The sequence below is a fragment of the Trichomonas vaginalis genome, chromosome IV (assembly GCF_026262505.1).
Source record: "Trichomonas vaginalis G3 chromosome IV, whole genome shotgun sequence".
Classification (NCBI taxonomy): Eukaryota; Parabasalia; order Trichomonadida; family Trichomonadidae; genus Trichomonas; species Trichomonas vaginalis.
This window is the reverse complement of record NC_067206.1, coordinates 36,488,303-36,501,361: the sequence shown is the minus strand read 5'-3', so window position 1 is coordinate 36,501,361 and position 13,059 is coordinate 36,488,303. Positions and strand designations below refer to the sequence as shown.

The following is a 13,059-nucleotide window of genomic DNA, read 5'->3' as shown; positions in this document are numbered from 1 at the left end:
CATGATTTCGGACCATAATTACCGATTTAAATACCCTCAATTTTTGACTTTTGCAACTTTTTCATGACCCCCTACCCAGGTATCTAAAATACCATTTATCGCCTGAAAAGCACCCTTAATTTATTCCAATTGACAAAATAAAGATATGTTTAGAATGCTGATATGATGGAAAATCATGCTGCATCATTATTGGCCAGCAATATATAATATTTAAGAAATCTACGAGATTATCTGATTTCATGAAACTCAATGTATACTAAGTTTCAGACTTTGAAATTTTAACATGTTGATATGGGTACATAGGGTTTATGATTCCAGTCATTTATTTAAAAAATTACAAAAATGAATTAATATGATGTGAGTAACAATGGTAATAAACGCTTAATTACTAATATATTATTTCTTGGTAGGAATGAAATGTTTTGGTGACATTTATAGAAGTTAAGCTGAGAATCAAAAATGCAAAAATTATTTTAAATATTACAAGCATTATTTGATGTCATTGAGTTTAGAGTCGTGTAGATATATGAGTACAATATGTTATTGATGTATATATGCAATAATTGTGAAAATGAAATGTGAATCTCAAGATGAGTTGCATGTTACTGCGCTATAATTTGAATTCAATACGTACATAACATTACTAAATGTATTTTAAGATAATACAAAAAATTAAGCTTGCAAAAAGATATCGAAATGTAATTTTCATTAGATTCAAAGTTCTGAATAGATTTTGATTTTAACTATTGATGAGTTTGTCAAACCTCTATAATAATAGAATGTAGAACTAATTAAATATAATTAATAAAAAAATACAAATTTAAGTGATATTATAAGAGATATATGTGATGTTACCAATATGATATGATATTGGAGAACTGATAGAATTGTGATGTGAGACTAAATATGATTTTATTATGAATAGGAGAATAATATTAGAAGAATTTCTTGAATTTAATGTATCTGAATATGTAATTGGGCATATATTCTATATATATATTGGTAGGTTAACTAGAAATAAGAAGATGAAAGATTGTTAATGAATAATATGAGATTAAGCGAAAATATATTGTTCTAATAGATGAGTGTTGAGATCCAATATATATGAAGAGGGATATGTGAGAGGAAATATGTATATTTAATAAAATAAGCGATGAGAGAAAAAATAACAAAGATTTATATGAAATTTTGAGTATTGAAAAAGCTCGATTAGTGATTTTATGTCTGTTAAAGGAATAGATATTCTAGGAGAAAGATAAATTGAATTAAAGAAGAATAAAAAAAGTTGATTAAGATTGATAAAAATATTGAATTGTATGACAATGGAAAGAAGGAATAAATTGGTGTTGGTATGACGGTATCATTTCGGGAGACATTGCCTCTGCATGTCTCCCAGAATGAGACAATCTTCTGCAATCAGAATGTGATTGCAAAACTTTGACCGACAAGAGTGTATTGTGCACTCCTGTCGGTCGCAGTGTCTCATTCTGGGAGACATTGCCTCTGCATGTCTCCCAGAATGGAACAATGTTCCGCATTGATAACTTGAACGCGGAAGTTTGACCGACAAGAGTGTATTGTGCACTCCTGTCGGTCGCAGTGTCTCATTCTGGGAGACATTGCCTCTGCATGTCTCCCAGAATGGAACAATGTTCCGCATTGATAACTTGAACGCGGAAGTTTGACCGACAAGAGTGTATTGTGCACTCTTGTCGGTCGCAGTGTCTCATTCTGGGAGACATTGCCTCTGCATGTCTCCCAGAATGGAACAATGTTCCGCATTGATAACTTGAACGCGGAAGTTTGACCGACAAGAGTGTATTGTGCACTCTTGTCGGTCGCAGTGTCTCATTCTGGGAGACATTGCCTCTGCATGTCTCCCAGAATGGAACAATGTTCCGCATTCATAACTTGAACGCGGAAGTTTGACCGACAAGAGTGTATTGTGCACTCCTGTCGGTCGCAGTGTCTCATTCTGGGAGACATTGCCTCTGCATGTCTCCCAGAATGGAACAATGTTCCGCATTGATAACTTGAACGCGGAAGTTTGACCGACAAGAGTGTATTGTGCACTCCTGTCGGTCGCAGTGTCTCATTCTGGGAGACATTGCCTCTGCATGTCTCCCAGAATGGAACAATGTTCCGCATTGATAACTTGAACGCGGAAGTTTGACCGACAAGAGTGTATTGTGCACTCTTGTCGGTCGCAGTGTCTCATTCTGGGAGACATTGCCTCTGCATGTCTCCCAGAATGGAACAATGTTCCGCATTCATAACTTGAACGCGGAAGTTTGACCGACAAGAGTGCATTATCCAATCTTTTTTGTCATATACCTCAACCCACAAAGACAAAAACTTACATAAAATAGGTAAACTTTGGTTTTCACTTAATAATGTTTATTTTTAATTTTTTGTTCTTTATATAACTTTTTCTTCTACTAAACTATTTTACAGACTCTACTGAGCTATCCTCACATATATACATGTGACAATAACACATATATACTCCCTTCATATTCTGATCTCATGACATATTACAGCACAAACTATAATTATACAACATACCTCATAAAGTCTGATTTTACCCCTATCTAAGCGTTCAAAACCTATTTTCCCCGCGTAATCTGATTCTTCTGGCTCTGCTGATTCGATTTCTGCTGTCAGATCGTGAAAATATGCATCACACAATGAGATAAACACAAAATACACAACTTAATATTTTCCTTAAAATTGTCAATTCCTCGATCTTGACATATTTATTATTTCCTCCGTTTTCCCTCACAAATATATTTAATTTTCTGAATAAGACGTATAATAAAATGAATATCTTAAAAACTAAAATACAAAATTAATGTTGGGTAAAAAAAAAAAAAAAAAAAAAAAAGGTAGTGGGGCTTCCAGGCACTTCGTGCCTTCTAGCCCTGATGATGTTTAGTAATAAATGAAGTTTTTTATTCGGAAAATTGTTAGTCTTCTGGGTCGAAAACATTATATAATGTTTCACTTTTCACAAATTATATATGTTTTCATGTTTTGTCAAGATTTCATCGTAAATGTTTTGTCAAGACTTCTTCTTCGTAATGAGTGTAAAGGACCCAAAAATATAATTTAGGGTAGAAGGTTAGATCTAACCTCTTTTCTAACCTCTTTTCTACCCTCTTGAATTTTCAAGACTTCTTCGTACATGTTTTGTCAAGACTTCTTCGTAAATGTTTTGTCAAGACTTCTTCGTAAAATCAGACAAAAATAATGTTTAGGTGAAGAGGTGAGATCTCACCTGTTTTCTCACCTGTTTTCTCACCTCTTGAATTTTCATGATTTCATCGTAAATGTTTTGTCAAGACTTCTTCGTAAAATGTTTTGTCAAGACTTCTTCGTAAATGTTTTGTCACTTTTCTGTCACTTTTCAGGTAAAAACATTTTTATTATTATATATAAATGAATTTTACAAAACCACCGTTACCGTTCTTTGGAAATAAGAGTAGATGTAAAGATATTATATTGAGAGAACTTAAGAAACTACCGAATGGTCTAACATTTGTAGATTTGTTCGGTGGAAGTTTCTATATATCCCATTTGTGCCATATAATATTCCCAGACTCAAAGATTATATGCAATGACTTCGACAACTATATGAACCGTCTCAAACATATTCCAGACACAAACAATATATTGAAAGAGTTAAAAGAAAAGATACCTATAGGTAAGATGGAACGTATACCATTAGATAAGAAAAATATTGTGAGAGAGGTTTTGAAAAAGCAGAATATATAGACTGGGATAGTATATCTGCTAGACTATTATATAGTGGTTCTATAAGAGTTCATGACATTGAAACACTTATGTCAAAAGTTTTATATCTTAACTATACAAATGTTTTCAAAGAGGACATAGAAAAATATATTGAGGGTATAGAGTTTGTGAGATGTCATTGGACAGATTTGTATGAAAAATATAAAGACAAGGAAAATGTTTTCTTTATAGTGGACCCGCTTCTATAACACATGGGATTTTCAATACCAAGTAGACTGGACTTTGAGAGACTCTTTAGAAACTTTAGACGTTTTACATAACCATCCATGCTTTTACTTTACATCCGATAAAAGTGGTTTGGAAACCGTTATGAGATGGTTAGAGGATATACATGACTATGAGTTTATATATATGACAAGATAGAATATGAGAGAGGTCCTATAAACTGGAGAAAGTGTCACAATAAAGAAATTTTATTAGTAAGTAAATGTGGTTTGAAATCGGACTACTTGTTTTAGGTTTTTCCATTGTGTCATTTATTTATTTGACGTGGCAGAAAAGTACAGAGAATATGAAGATGAACCAATGCTGCAAATGTTCAGTATATGTACTCGTAAGAGATATTTTTATCTAATATTAAATGGACGCACAGAACTTAGCGAATGCACAGCAACCTGGACAACCAAACCCAGAGAATATTCCAAATGAAGTTAGAATACAAACTGCAATGGCAAACTATGGTCAAGTGCAACAGATGTACAAATGCAAACTGCCATGTCAAATGACGCTGCGTTAGGTTTGCCACCATGGTATGCAAATATGAGATGGAAAGAGTTTTATACAAACCCTGAGGTGGGATATAAACAACTTTATGCAGATGACGCGAACACAGGAGTTGACCCAGAATATGTTTTCTACCAGAGGAGAAACAGAATGTATGAGCTCCAGTTAAAGAATGCTATGGAACTCAACAGGAAACGTAAGAGACTAGGCGGACATTAGATTTTTACATATAGTAAAATGGGTTTCTTCAGTAGTATTGGAAACTTCTTCAGAAGAGTTGGAAGAGGTATATGGAATGGAATAAAAACCGTAGGAAGAGGAATTTGGAACGGAGTCAAAAATATTGGTAAAAGAGTAGGTCAGTTCGTTGGTATTATACCTAAAGACCCTGAACCAGAAGAACAAGCTCCTGTTATACAACAGCCTGAACCTGCACCACAGTCTAGTTGGCAACCAAATCCAACACCTCAACCGTATTAAAAAATTATATTTTTACCGTTCGATAGTAGTTGTATATGAAACTAAGTTCTAAGTAAGCATGGTATAATGGAATTATTCTTTTTCTTCCATCTGTAGTAAACCATACTTGAAAGTCTGAAATACTTCCACTTGGTGGTTCGTATAACTTTGTAGGTTTTTCGTAAAAGTCATTTGCCAAGCATAAGAAGAGTTTTGGGCGCCAGAAAATGAAGCATGAACAATAATAGCAGCTGGGTCGAAAACATCTTTAAATAAATATGGTTCATCTCTTGCATATCGACTGTAAATATTTGCTAAAGGAAGTTCGACTTTCTGATTTAACATTCTTTGCAAATAATACCATGACATTGCAGTGAATTCTGTATATATTTGTTCGTCTTTCTTTGGATTGTCTTCGTAGATTTGAAATGACACTTGTGAATTTTGTTTGTCATATACAATTCTCACATAAAGTGTGCTCTCGGTATTTGCATATTCATCAGCATATTTTGCATAACATGAATTTATTTTATCTTCTATATTTTTTAACGCAGTCTGTAGAGAAGATGAAAGGTCAACTTGTATTAGCTCAATTTCTTCCCACATTTTTCGTTTCCCTTCAGATATATAATCTATATGAAACCTTACAATAAATGGAAAACTTTTATCTTCTACAGACACAAACTTCATTCTACGAAAGCCAATAGCTTTTGTGACAGATGGGTCTCTTAGCCATCTTAATGGGTAGTCAAAACGATAGCCTTCATGCTTTACGGTCTCTGTCTCAAACTTTTGACCGACATTAGTAAAAAGTTCATCTAATGGTTTAGTTGTAGCAACTCTTGAATTTTCTTTTTCTATTGGAAGCATATTTTATCTAGAATAAAAATGTCGAAAGATATTGCTTCCATGAGAGAAATACAACACAACCGACAACTCATTATGCAAGCTCTAAATAAGAACACAACAAACTTTTCAAACTATTCTAAGATATCTGAGTCATTGAAAGAAGGAAACTTAAAACTGACATTAAACCCTTTAACAGATGAGTTTCTATTTCAAGACAAGAAGAACAATACTGTCTGTATAAATCCAACAAAAGGAACTTTAAACGAGAAACCTATAAATGAACTTCTTTTGAAAACAGATGTTGACAACAAAGCTGACAAAGAATATGTAGACGATGCAATAGCAAAAGAAGAAGAAAGAGCTAACAATGCTTATGCAACAAAAGAACATACTCATCCTGAACTAGCAGACAAAACATATGTTGACAATAAAATGTCAAGTGAAGTGACAAGAGCTGAAAACGAATATTCTAAAAAGACTCATACACATACCATTGCAAATATTACAAACTTACAAGAAACCTTAAACAGGAAAAGTGCCGTTGGACATACACATTCTATATCTGAAATAACAAACTTACAAGAAACCTTAAACAGGAAAAGTGCCGTTGGACATACACATTCTATATCTGAAATAACAGACTTAAACGTTAGCCTTGAAAAGAAAGCAGACAAGAACCATACACATACAAGTTTTACAACTGTTGCTATAGAAAGTATTGAAGGAACGGTTGAAGAAACTGGTGGGGATGCAATATATTGTAAACCTCCTAACTTTCCACAAGGTTTAACATCGGATGACAACATAACGACGATGAGAAACATTAGATGTAAAGATGTTTATGTCATGAAGGATGAACATAATATTAAATTCACTGCTCAAGATTTATATGACAAGAAAGCAGACAAAACAGAGCTTCAAACATTAAAGACAGAAATACTTCAAACATTATATCCTATAGGCTCTATTTATACGTCAATGAACTCTACCAGACCAGAAACAGTTCTGGGTTTTGGAACTTGGACTCAAATAGTCGACAGGTTTTTGTATTGTGCAAACTCTTCAAAGGAAACAGGTGGAAGTAAAACGATTTCAGGTGAAAATTTACCTGCACATAGTCACTACATAGATTTAAGTACATCTCAAGCAGGTTGGCATAAGCATAGATATTGGGATTGGTCAGCAATGATAAAAGGTAAAGGATATGATGTTAAAGACAACGTTAAGTTTGCTATAGATTGTTTCTGGAGTAACACTGAGGGAGGAGGAAACCATACACATCGCGTTTCAGGATATACGCAAACAACGGGACAAAGTAAAGACTACATGCCACCTTACATGACAGTTTACGCATGGTATAGAATTGCTTAGTCGTCATTTTCAACTTCTTTAGCATATTCGTCAGGAGTTGTCTTATATTTGTTAGGAACTGTCTTTGAAAGTATACCACCTTGAACTTTGACAAGTTTGAAACGAGGTCTGACAATAGTAGTTTTATCTTCTGCTTGCAATGTGTACATTTTGCCATGTTTGCCTAAAACTTCATAATATTCTCTTGTATACTTTCTTCTATTTTTACGAACACGAATGTGAGTACCTGTCGGGTTCCCATTGTTGTCATAGTCAATAGTATTTCATATGGGTCGCGTTTAGGTATTTCTATTTTTACTTTGTCACCTTTCTGAAGTTTGAAGCCCGGCATTCTTTCTTGTTTGTCTCTTTTGACTAAATTATTAAATATATAGTCTTTCTCTAAGTCAGGGTTGTTTTTCATTTCTTCGGGGGAGTGGTTTCCCAAACCTTTTTGTTTACGGCTATTGTAAATATTTAAAACTTGTCTCATCTTTGCCATGGAGAAGTGTCTATATTTGTCGTCATATGACATTTCATTTGCTTCACCACCTTGTGGTTGGTTTAAGTCTCTTAACATTTTTATACAACCGTCAATGACACCAAGAGCAGAATGGTTTTGGTCGACAATGAAATATTGGTTTACATTTTTTGAACGCAGATAGTTTTTTACATCATCTGATTTGAAAGAACTTTCACAGTCAGATGTCAGTTTTGTTGGATGGTATTTGTCAACGAATATTGTCAAAGCAAGTTTTCACATCTAAAATATTTTTGGACCATAATGGTATGGCTTCACAGTATCTTGTGTTTTTGACCGACAAATATTAGCCACTATGGTGGTCCATCTTCTCTATACCTCGGAATGTTTTCCAAGATATCCATAAACCAAGCATTTGGTGTTGAACTAAAGATTTTTACCATGAGTGCTTTCTTTGTCGCTTTAGAAACATAGGGGTCCTTGTTTGGATTCGTCATTTTTTAACCCTAAGAAATGGGTTTATTTGGCGCATTAGCAGGAGTTGCATCAGATTTTTGCCCGCAGTGGGAACAATAGCCAGAGGTGTATTTGGAGTTGGAAGGAAGATTTTGAGTACATTAGGTATACTTAAAGAGAAAGCACAACCTATTATACAACTGTACAGAAAGGTTGGGATGTAGCACGAGATGCAACAAATCTTATTCCAAATCCTGAAACAAGAGGAAAAGTTCAAGGATGGATGGACAATGTAGGAAGACAAGCAGGAAACTATTATAACAAAGCAAATGACTACTATAACCAAGCAGGACACTATATGGACCAAGGTGAAAGATTCTTTAACAGAGGATATAACCATGCACAACAATGGGTAAACAATAACCAACCTCAACCCTCAAACGTGGGGAATGTAAAGTTTTTTACTGAGATGAAATGAACAATACAGCATTGAGACCAAATGGGTTCAAGATGGATTTGTCGACTTCCAGCAGTTACACAACGTGTTTGTCAAGTTCTTCCTATACCTCAGGAAGTTTTAGACCGACTTAAAAAACAAAACAACCAGTTGAAAACAACCAAACTAAAATTTTTTTACTGAATGAAATGACCGAAGAAGTTGAAACGGTAGATTTGACACCACAAACAAAAAGTTCAGAACCATTGTCAAAACCTGTCAAAGAACTTACAGATGAAGAGAAAAAATTCAATAATAGAAAGTGCCAGGTCTGGAAATACAAACCCTAACTATAAAGTCACTTTTCATAGAAATGGAACGGCTAGTATCTCAAAAAAGAAACAGACTCTCACAAATAAAATATTGAAGTCTGAAGGAGCTTTCGAGACAACAGATGGAAAAGTTTACTTCACTGACCAACAGTTCATTATAGAACATCATTGACTTAGAGTCGAAATATTCTAAACTTTACAACAAACACAAAAAGTTGAAAGGAAAACAAAAACAAATGGCATATGATTTTATGAAGATGTTGACGACACAACTGTTCCTGCAGGTGAAGGTAAAAGTCAAAGGAACCGAAAAGTGACGAAAAACCGATAGAAGAAGAGAAAACCAAAAACTGAAGATAAACCAAAACCAAAGTTTAGTTTCCAAACTAAACCAAGTCAACCTTCATTAGCTGGTATGGGTTGGCGTCAAAGACTTATGGCAGCAGGCGGTTATGTTAAGTAAAGAAAAAAATATTTTTTTATTTTTATAAAAATGCCCCCATATAGAATGGATAGAAAGTCTGCTAGAATAAAAGCAGAGTTGCAAAGATATGGTTGGAGAGTTTCGAAGAATTTTAAATATAGGAAGGGAAAGACCCATAAAAGTCTATGACAAACTGGCTGGTCTTCGCTACGAAAATGGATTTGGAAACAGCACGTGCCAATTATCCAAACAGACTAGAGAGGTTAGAAGAAGAACGTCTTATGGACATGCCTTTCGATGTTAGTGAACCTCAAGTTGAAGGACACGACGGCTTTGCCAGATTCTACTGGAAACATGACGAACAATTGCATCCTTTGAGAAGGAAAAAAGGTAGTGCAGAGGATGGTCATGCTCCCATGGAAAGAACAAGATATGCATATGAAAAGTATCGTGAAGTTAGAAGTCAAATTACATCTGGTCGAACCTTTACAGTAAACTTTGACGAAGGAAAGAACAAAGAAGGCTTCATGGGAGTACTTGCTGCATTCAAGACGGAAATAAGAAAGGACACAATCTCAGATTGACCATAACAGATTTGGATGGTCACATTTACTATGCACATGGCAATGAACAAACAGCCGCAAAACTTCTTGACGCTTTCAAGACTACAAAGAGAGAACAAATGGTTGACTCCGACTCAGACATTTTGAATGCAATTGAAGGAATTGCAAGTGTCAAGTTCGAATGGTACCAACCTAACCCTCAAGCAGTCAGACAACATGCTGGATACTTCCCCTTCATAAATAAGTCTGACATTGACTTGACAAGGTATGGAATTTACAATTCAATTGAAACAATTGTCAATGAACCTTGTATTCTTACATGTCTCAGGAACTCTGGTCTTGTTTCAGATGAGAAGATGAAGTATCTTGAGTCATGTGTGAAGACAAGGTACATTCTCAGAGGTCAATTGGCAAAAATTGCACCGTTGGCAAATGTCAATATCCGAGTCAACATACCTACAGCTAAAGGTTCTTCACATGACGACTATGTTGTTGAGTTCAATTTACCATGGTTGAAGATTGTAATTGTCCACAACCACTTCATGTTGAACGAAAGTCTTACAAACCCATTGTTCGGAAAAGGCAAGTGCAACATTGTCAGAGCTGTAAACATTCTTTTCGAGAAAGGTTTGTTGGAACCAATTCCAGATGACAAGCTGACAGAAACTTTTGTACCAAAAGACGAAACAAACTTTTCACTGTTAGCAAGACCAAAAGTTGTTCCAGACAAAGTTCTAGTACAAAAGAAGTACACAATTCCAAAAGGAGTTGGATTGTTCGGATACCAACCTGAACCAGAAGAACTTCCAATGAGGTTGCAAGAACTTCAAGATGCTATAAACAAACTTCCATTGAGACATCCAATTGACGTCAAATTGTATTGGAGAGCATCTGAGTTAGGTCAGAAGGTTTTATATGAAACAGGTTGCTTCGACGATGTTTATGAGATAACAGGAGAAGTTTCTCAGAAGATAAGAGACTCACTTGAATTTCCACAAACTGGACCAATTGGTTGCGACAAGTTCGACTCAGATGAAAAGATATACTATGTCGACCTTAACGCTGCATACATGAGGTTTGTCCAATATATTCCGACTGGAATTCCAAACGAAGATGGTGAGTTCCCGGGAAGGAACTATACAGTTGGAAAAGTCATACAACAACTGTATGATATTAGGAAAGCTTCAAACCCCAAACTTGCAATGACACTCAAATTGCTTATGAATTCGACATGGGGATATTCCATTAAGAAACCTCAAGAGATGAAGAGTAAACATTATGAGAAGGTCGACAACTTTGTTGAAAGGTTTTCTCCTTTTGTTTTGAAGTACGAATTCACTCAAGGTCAAAGTGGCTTAGTAACCACATTAAAACCTATTGTCGAACATTGGTCTTACCCTCAGTTCGCAAAGGCAGTCCTTGACAACTACAACAAATTCTTCTCCGAAGTCAAATCCAAAGTGTGTTTACTATGAGAACATTGACGCACTCATGACGAACGAAGAAGGATACAACAAACTCATTGAAATGGGATGGTCGGTGAAAAGATGGGTCAATTCAAATTGGACAAAATTTTCACCGAAGTTCATGTCCTCTCCAAGCGTAAGTACTGGGGCATACTTGAAGACGGCACAGAAATAAAAACATTGCATGAATAAAAATTTTTATTCGAATTTGAATTAAAATGTGGGAATTCTTGGGAACGGGAAAGGCTTATTTACTTGAGGAACAGGTAAAGGTGGTGGAGGTGGAGGTGGTGGCAACCAGTCCATTTTATATTCCTTCCTAGCTAATTTCCGTTTAATTTCATGGTCGCCCTCGGAGTCTTTGAATCGGACAGGTCGAGTTACACCATTCTTGGTCTCAAACTCATATATAACCTGTTTGTCTGTATTTTCGTCGACTATGGCACGAGACACGAAATTGACCAAACGGACAAAAAGTGTCATTTCGGATGGTCACGCAGCCAATCGCATTCGAGCACTTCGAAGAAGCCTTACGTTCCAAGGGAGAGGGTGTCTGGTGCAAGGCAGAGGTCATGAAACTCTACGAGCAGTACATCCTCAATGCCTGGGAGGACAAATCGTCCTTGGATTGGCAATTCTACCAACTCCTCTGGGACGACCTCCTACGCAACTGGGATAACGAAAGAGCCCAATTCAAAGGTCGGGAACTAATTTTGCAAATTACCCTTAATTTAACATACTTATCCAAATAAACACCTAAATTTACTTGGGGTTTCCCCCTAAAATAAAATTTTTTTACTCTTAGAACCACTCGAGGTTCTCCTTACGGTTGTTGAGCTTGTCACCGTCAATGTGTCTGACCCTTCGTCTTCTTGTCTGGATTTGGAACCCATTGAATTGCGACAAGCTTGCCCATGGAGAATTGAACCGCGATTCCGAAGGTTAAGGTTCAAGTGTCCCAAGTTGTTGAGGACTGGGGTAAGAAACCTTGCCTGTCTCCTTGTTGCGGATTTGGTATGGGTAGGGTTGGGAAATTTCGTAAGCGTCATCGGCAACAAGGGTTGCCCAAACTTCCTTTCTTCGTGTTTTCTCTTCTTCTTCTTCCTCTTCTTCCTCTTCTTCCTCTTCTTTGATAATACCTTCGGCAATTCTGTGTTCACGAAGTACGGTGTTGCATGTTCTGTCCTTTCCGAGTACCTTCCAGATGGCGTCTATCTCTTCGAAGAAACGGTAGATGAGTCTGGCAAGGTCTCGGTTCTCTCTCGCGTAATGTGCAAGGTTTCCGTGAAATCGTTCAGGCATTTCTCATTGGAAGCTTGGTTCGTGAGGACTTCGACTTTTGAGATTGGTCCATCTCTGTCATAAGACTAACTTTGGAGAGTCTTAATGGTGTTTGTTCAGATGAGCTTTCAATTGGGAATTTGAATTTGAACTGGGCGTCTTGTCTGGCAACCTGAAGGACATCTGCTATTGTGTCGGCTTCGTGCTTGTTCGACATCGAAAAAATGAAGTGTTTGAGAATGGCGGTTTTACTTCAAAAAGCTTGTTATAACAGTATATGTCATACAACAAGTTAAAATAATATCTTGTTCTTCTTCTGAACGTTTGTTGTCTCTTCGATAAAAGTTTCGAACATGAGAACCAAAAAACGTTTTTTGAGATTGCGGAAGAGTTCAGGCAAACGTTCATATTCTGGATATGTTGGGA

General features: G+C 36.0%; 3 protein-coding genes and 3 pseudogenes across 6 annotated transcripts in view, besides 1 other annotated feature; 3 read left to right on the top strand and 3 right to left on the bottom strand.

The window, feature by feature from the left end:
* Positions 1-4,773: 4,773 nt before the first annotated feature.
* TVAGG3_0232660 (serine threonine-protein phosphatase family) lies at positions 4,774-5,016 on the top strand (the record flags this gene model as incomplete). Its single annotated transcript, XM_051227400.1, has 1 exon — positions 4,774-5,016. The coding sequence occupies one exon, from the start codon at positions 4,774-4,776 to the stop codon at positions 5,014-5,016; it is 243 nt and encodes an 80-aa protein (XP_051112386.1).
* A 219-nt stretch (positions 5,017-5,235) lies between these two features.
* TVAGG3_0232650 (uncharacterized protein) lies at positions 5,236-5,865 on the bottom strand (the record flags this gene model as incomplete). Its single annotated transcript, XM_051227399.1, has 1 exon — positions 5,236-5,865. A coding segment is annotated over one exon (630 nt), but the record flags the coding sequence as incomplete, so codon positions are not given.
* A 450-nt stretch (positions 5,866-6,315) lies between these two features.
* Positions 6,316-11,546: a mobile genetic element.
* On the top strand, positions 10,243-11,381 carry TVAGG3_0232640 (annotated as a pseudogene). Its single transcript has one exon. A coding segment is annotated over exon 1 (1,139 nt).
* Positions 11,547-11,565: 19 nt separating the features above from the next.
* Positions 11,566-11,810, bottom strand: TVAGG3_0232620 (annotated as a pseudogene). Its single transcript has one exon. A coding segment is annotated over exon 1 (245 nt).
* A 30-nt stretch (positions 11,811-11,840) lies between these two features.
* Positions 11,841-12,104, top strand: TVAGG3_0232610 (uncharacterized protein; the record flags this gene model as incomplete). The annotated part of the gene is made up of 1 exon (XM_051227398.1): positions 11,841-12,104. One exon carries the CDS (start codon positions 11,841-11,843, stop codon positions 12,102-12,104), a length of 264 nt encoding a protein of 87 aa, XP_051112384.1.
* Positions 12,105-12,294: 190 nt separating this feature from the next.
* The window catches only part of TVAGG3_0232600, a 4,660-nt pseudogene continuing 3,895 nt past the window's right edge, over positions 12,295-13,059 (bottom strand). The window contains exon 1 of the mRNA in view: positions 12,295-13,059. This exon is cut by the window's right edge and continues 3,877 nt beyond it. Within this exon, the coding sequence occupies positions 12,295-13,059 (765 nt within the window).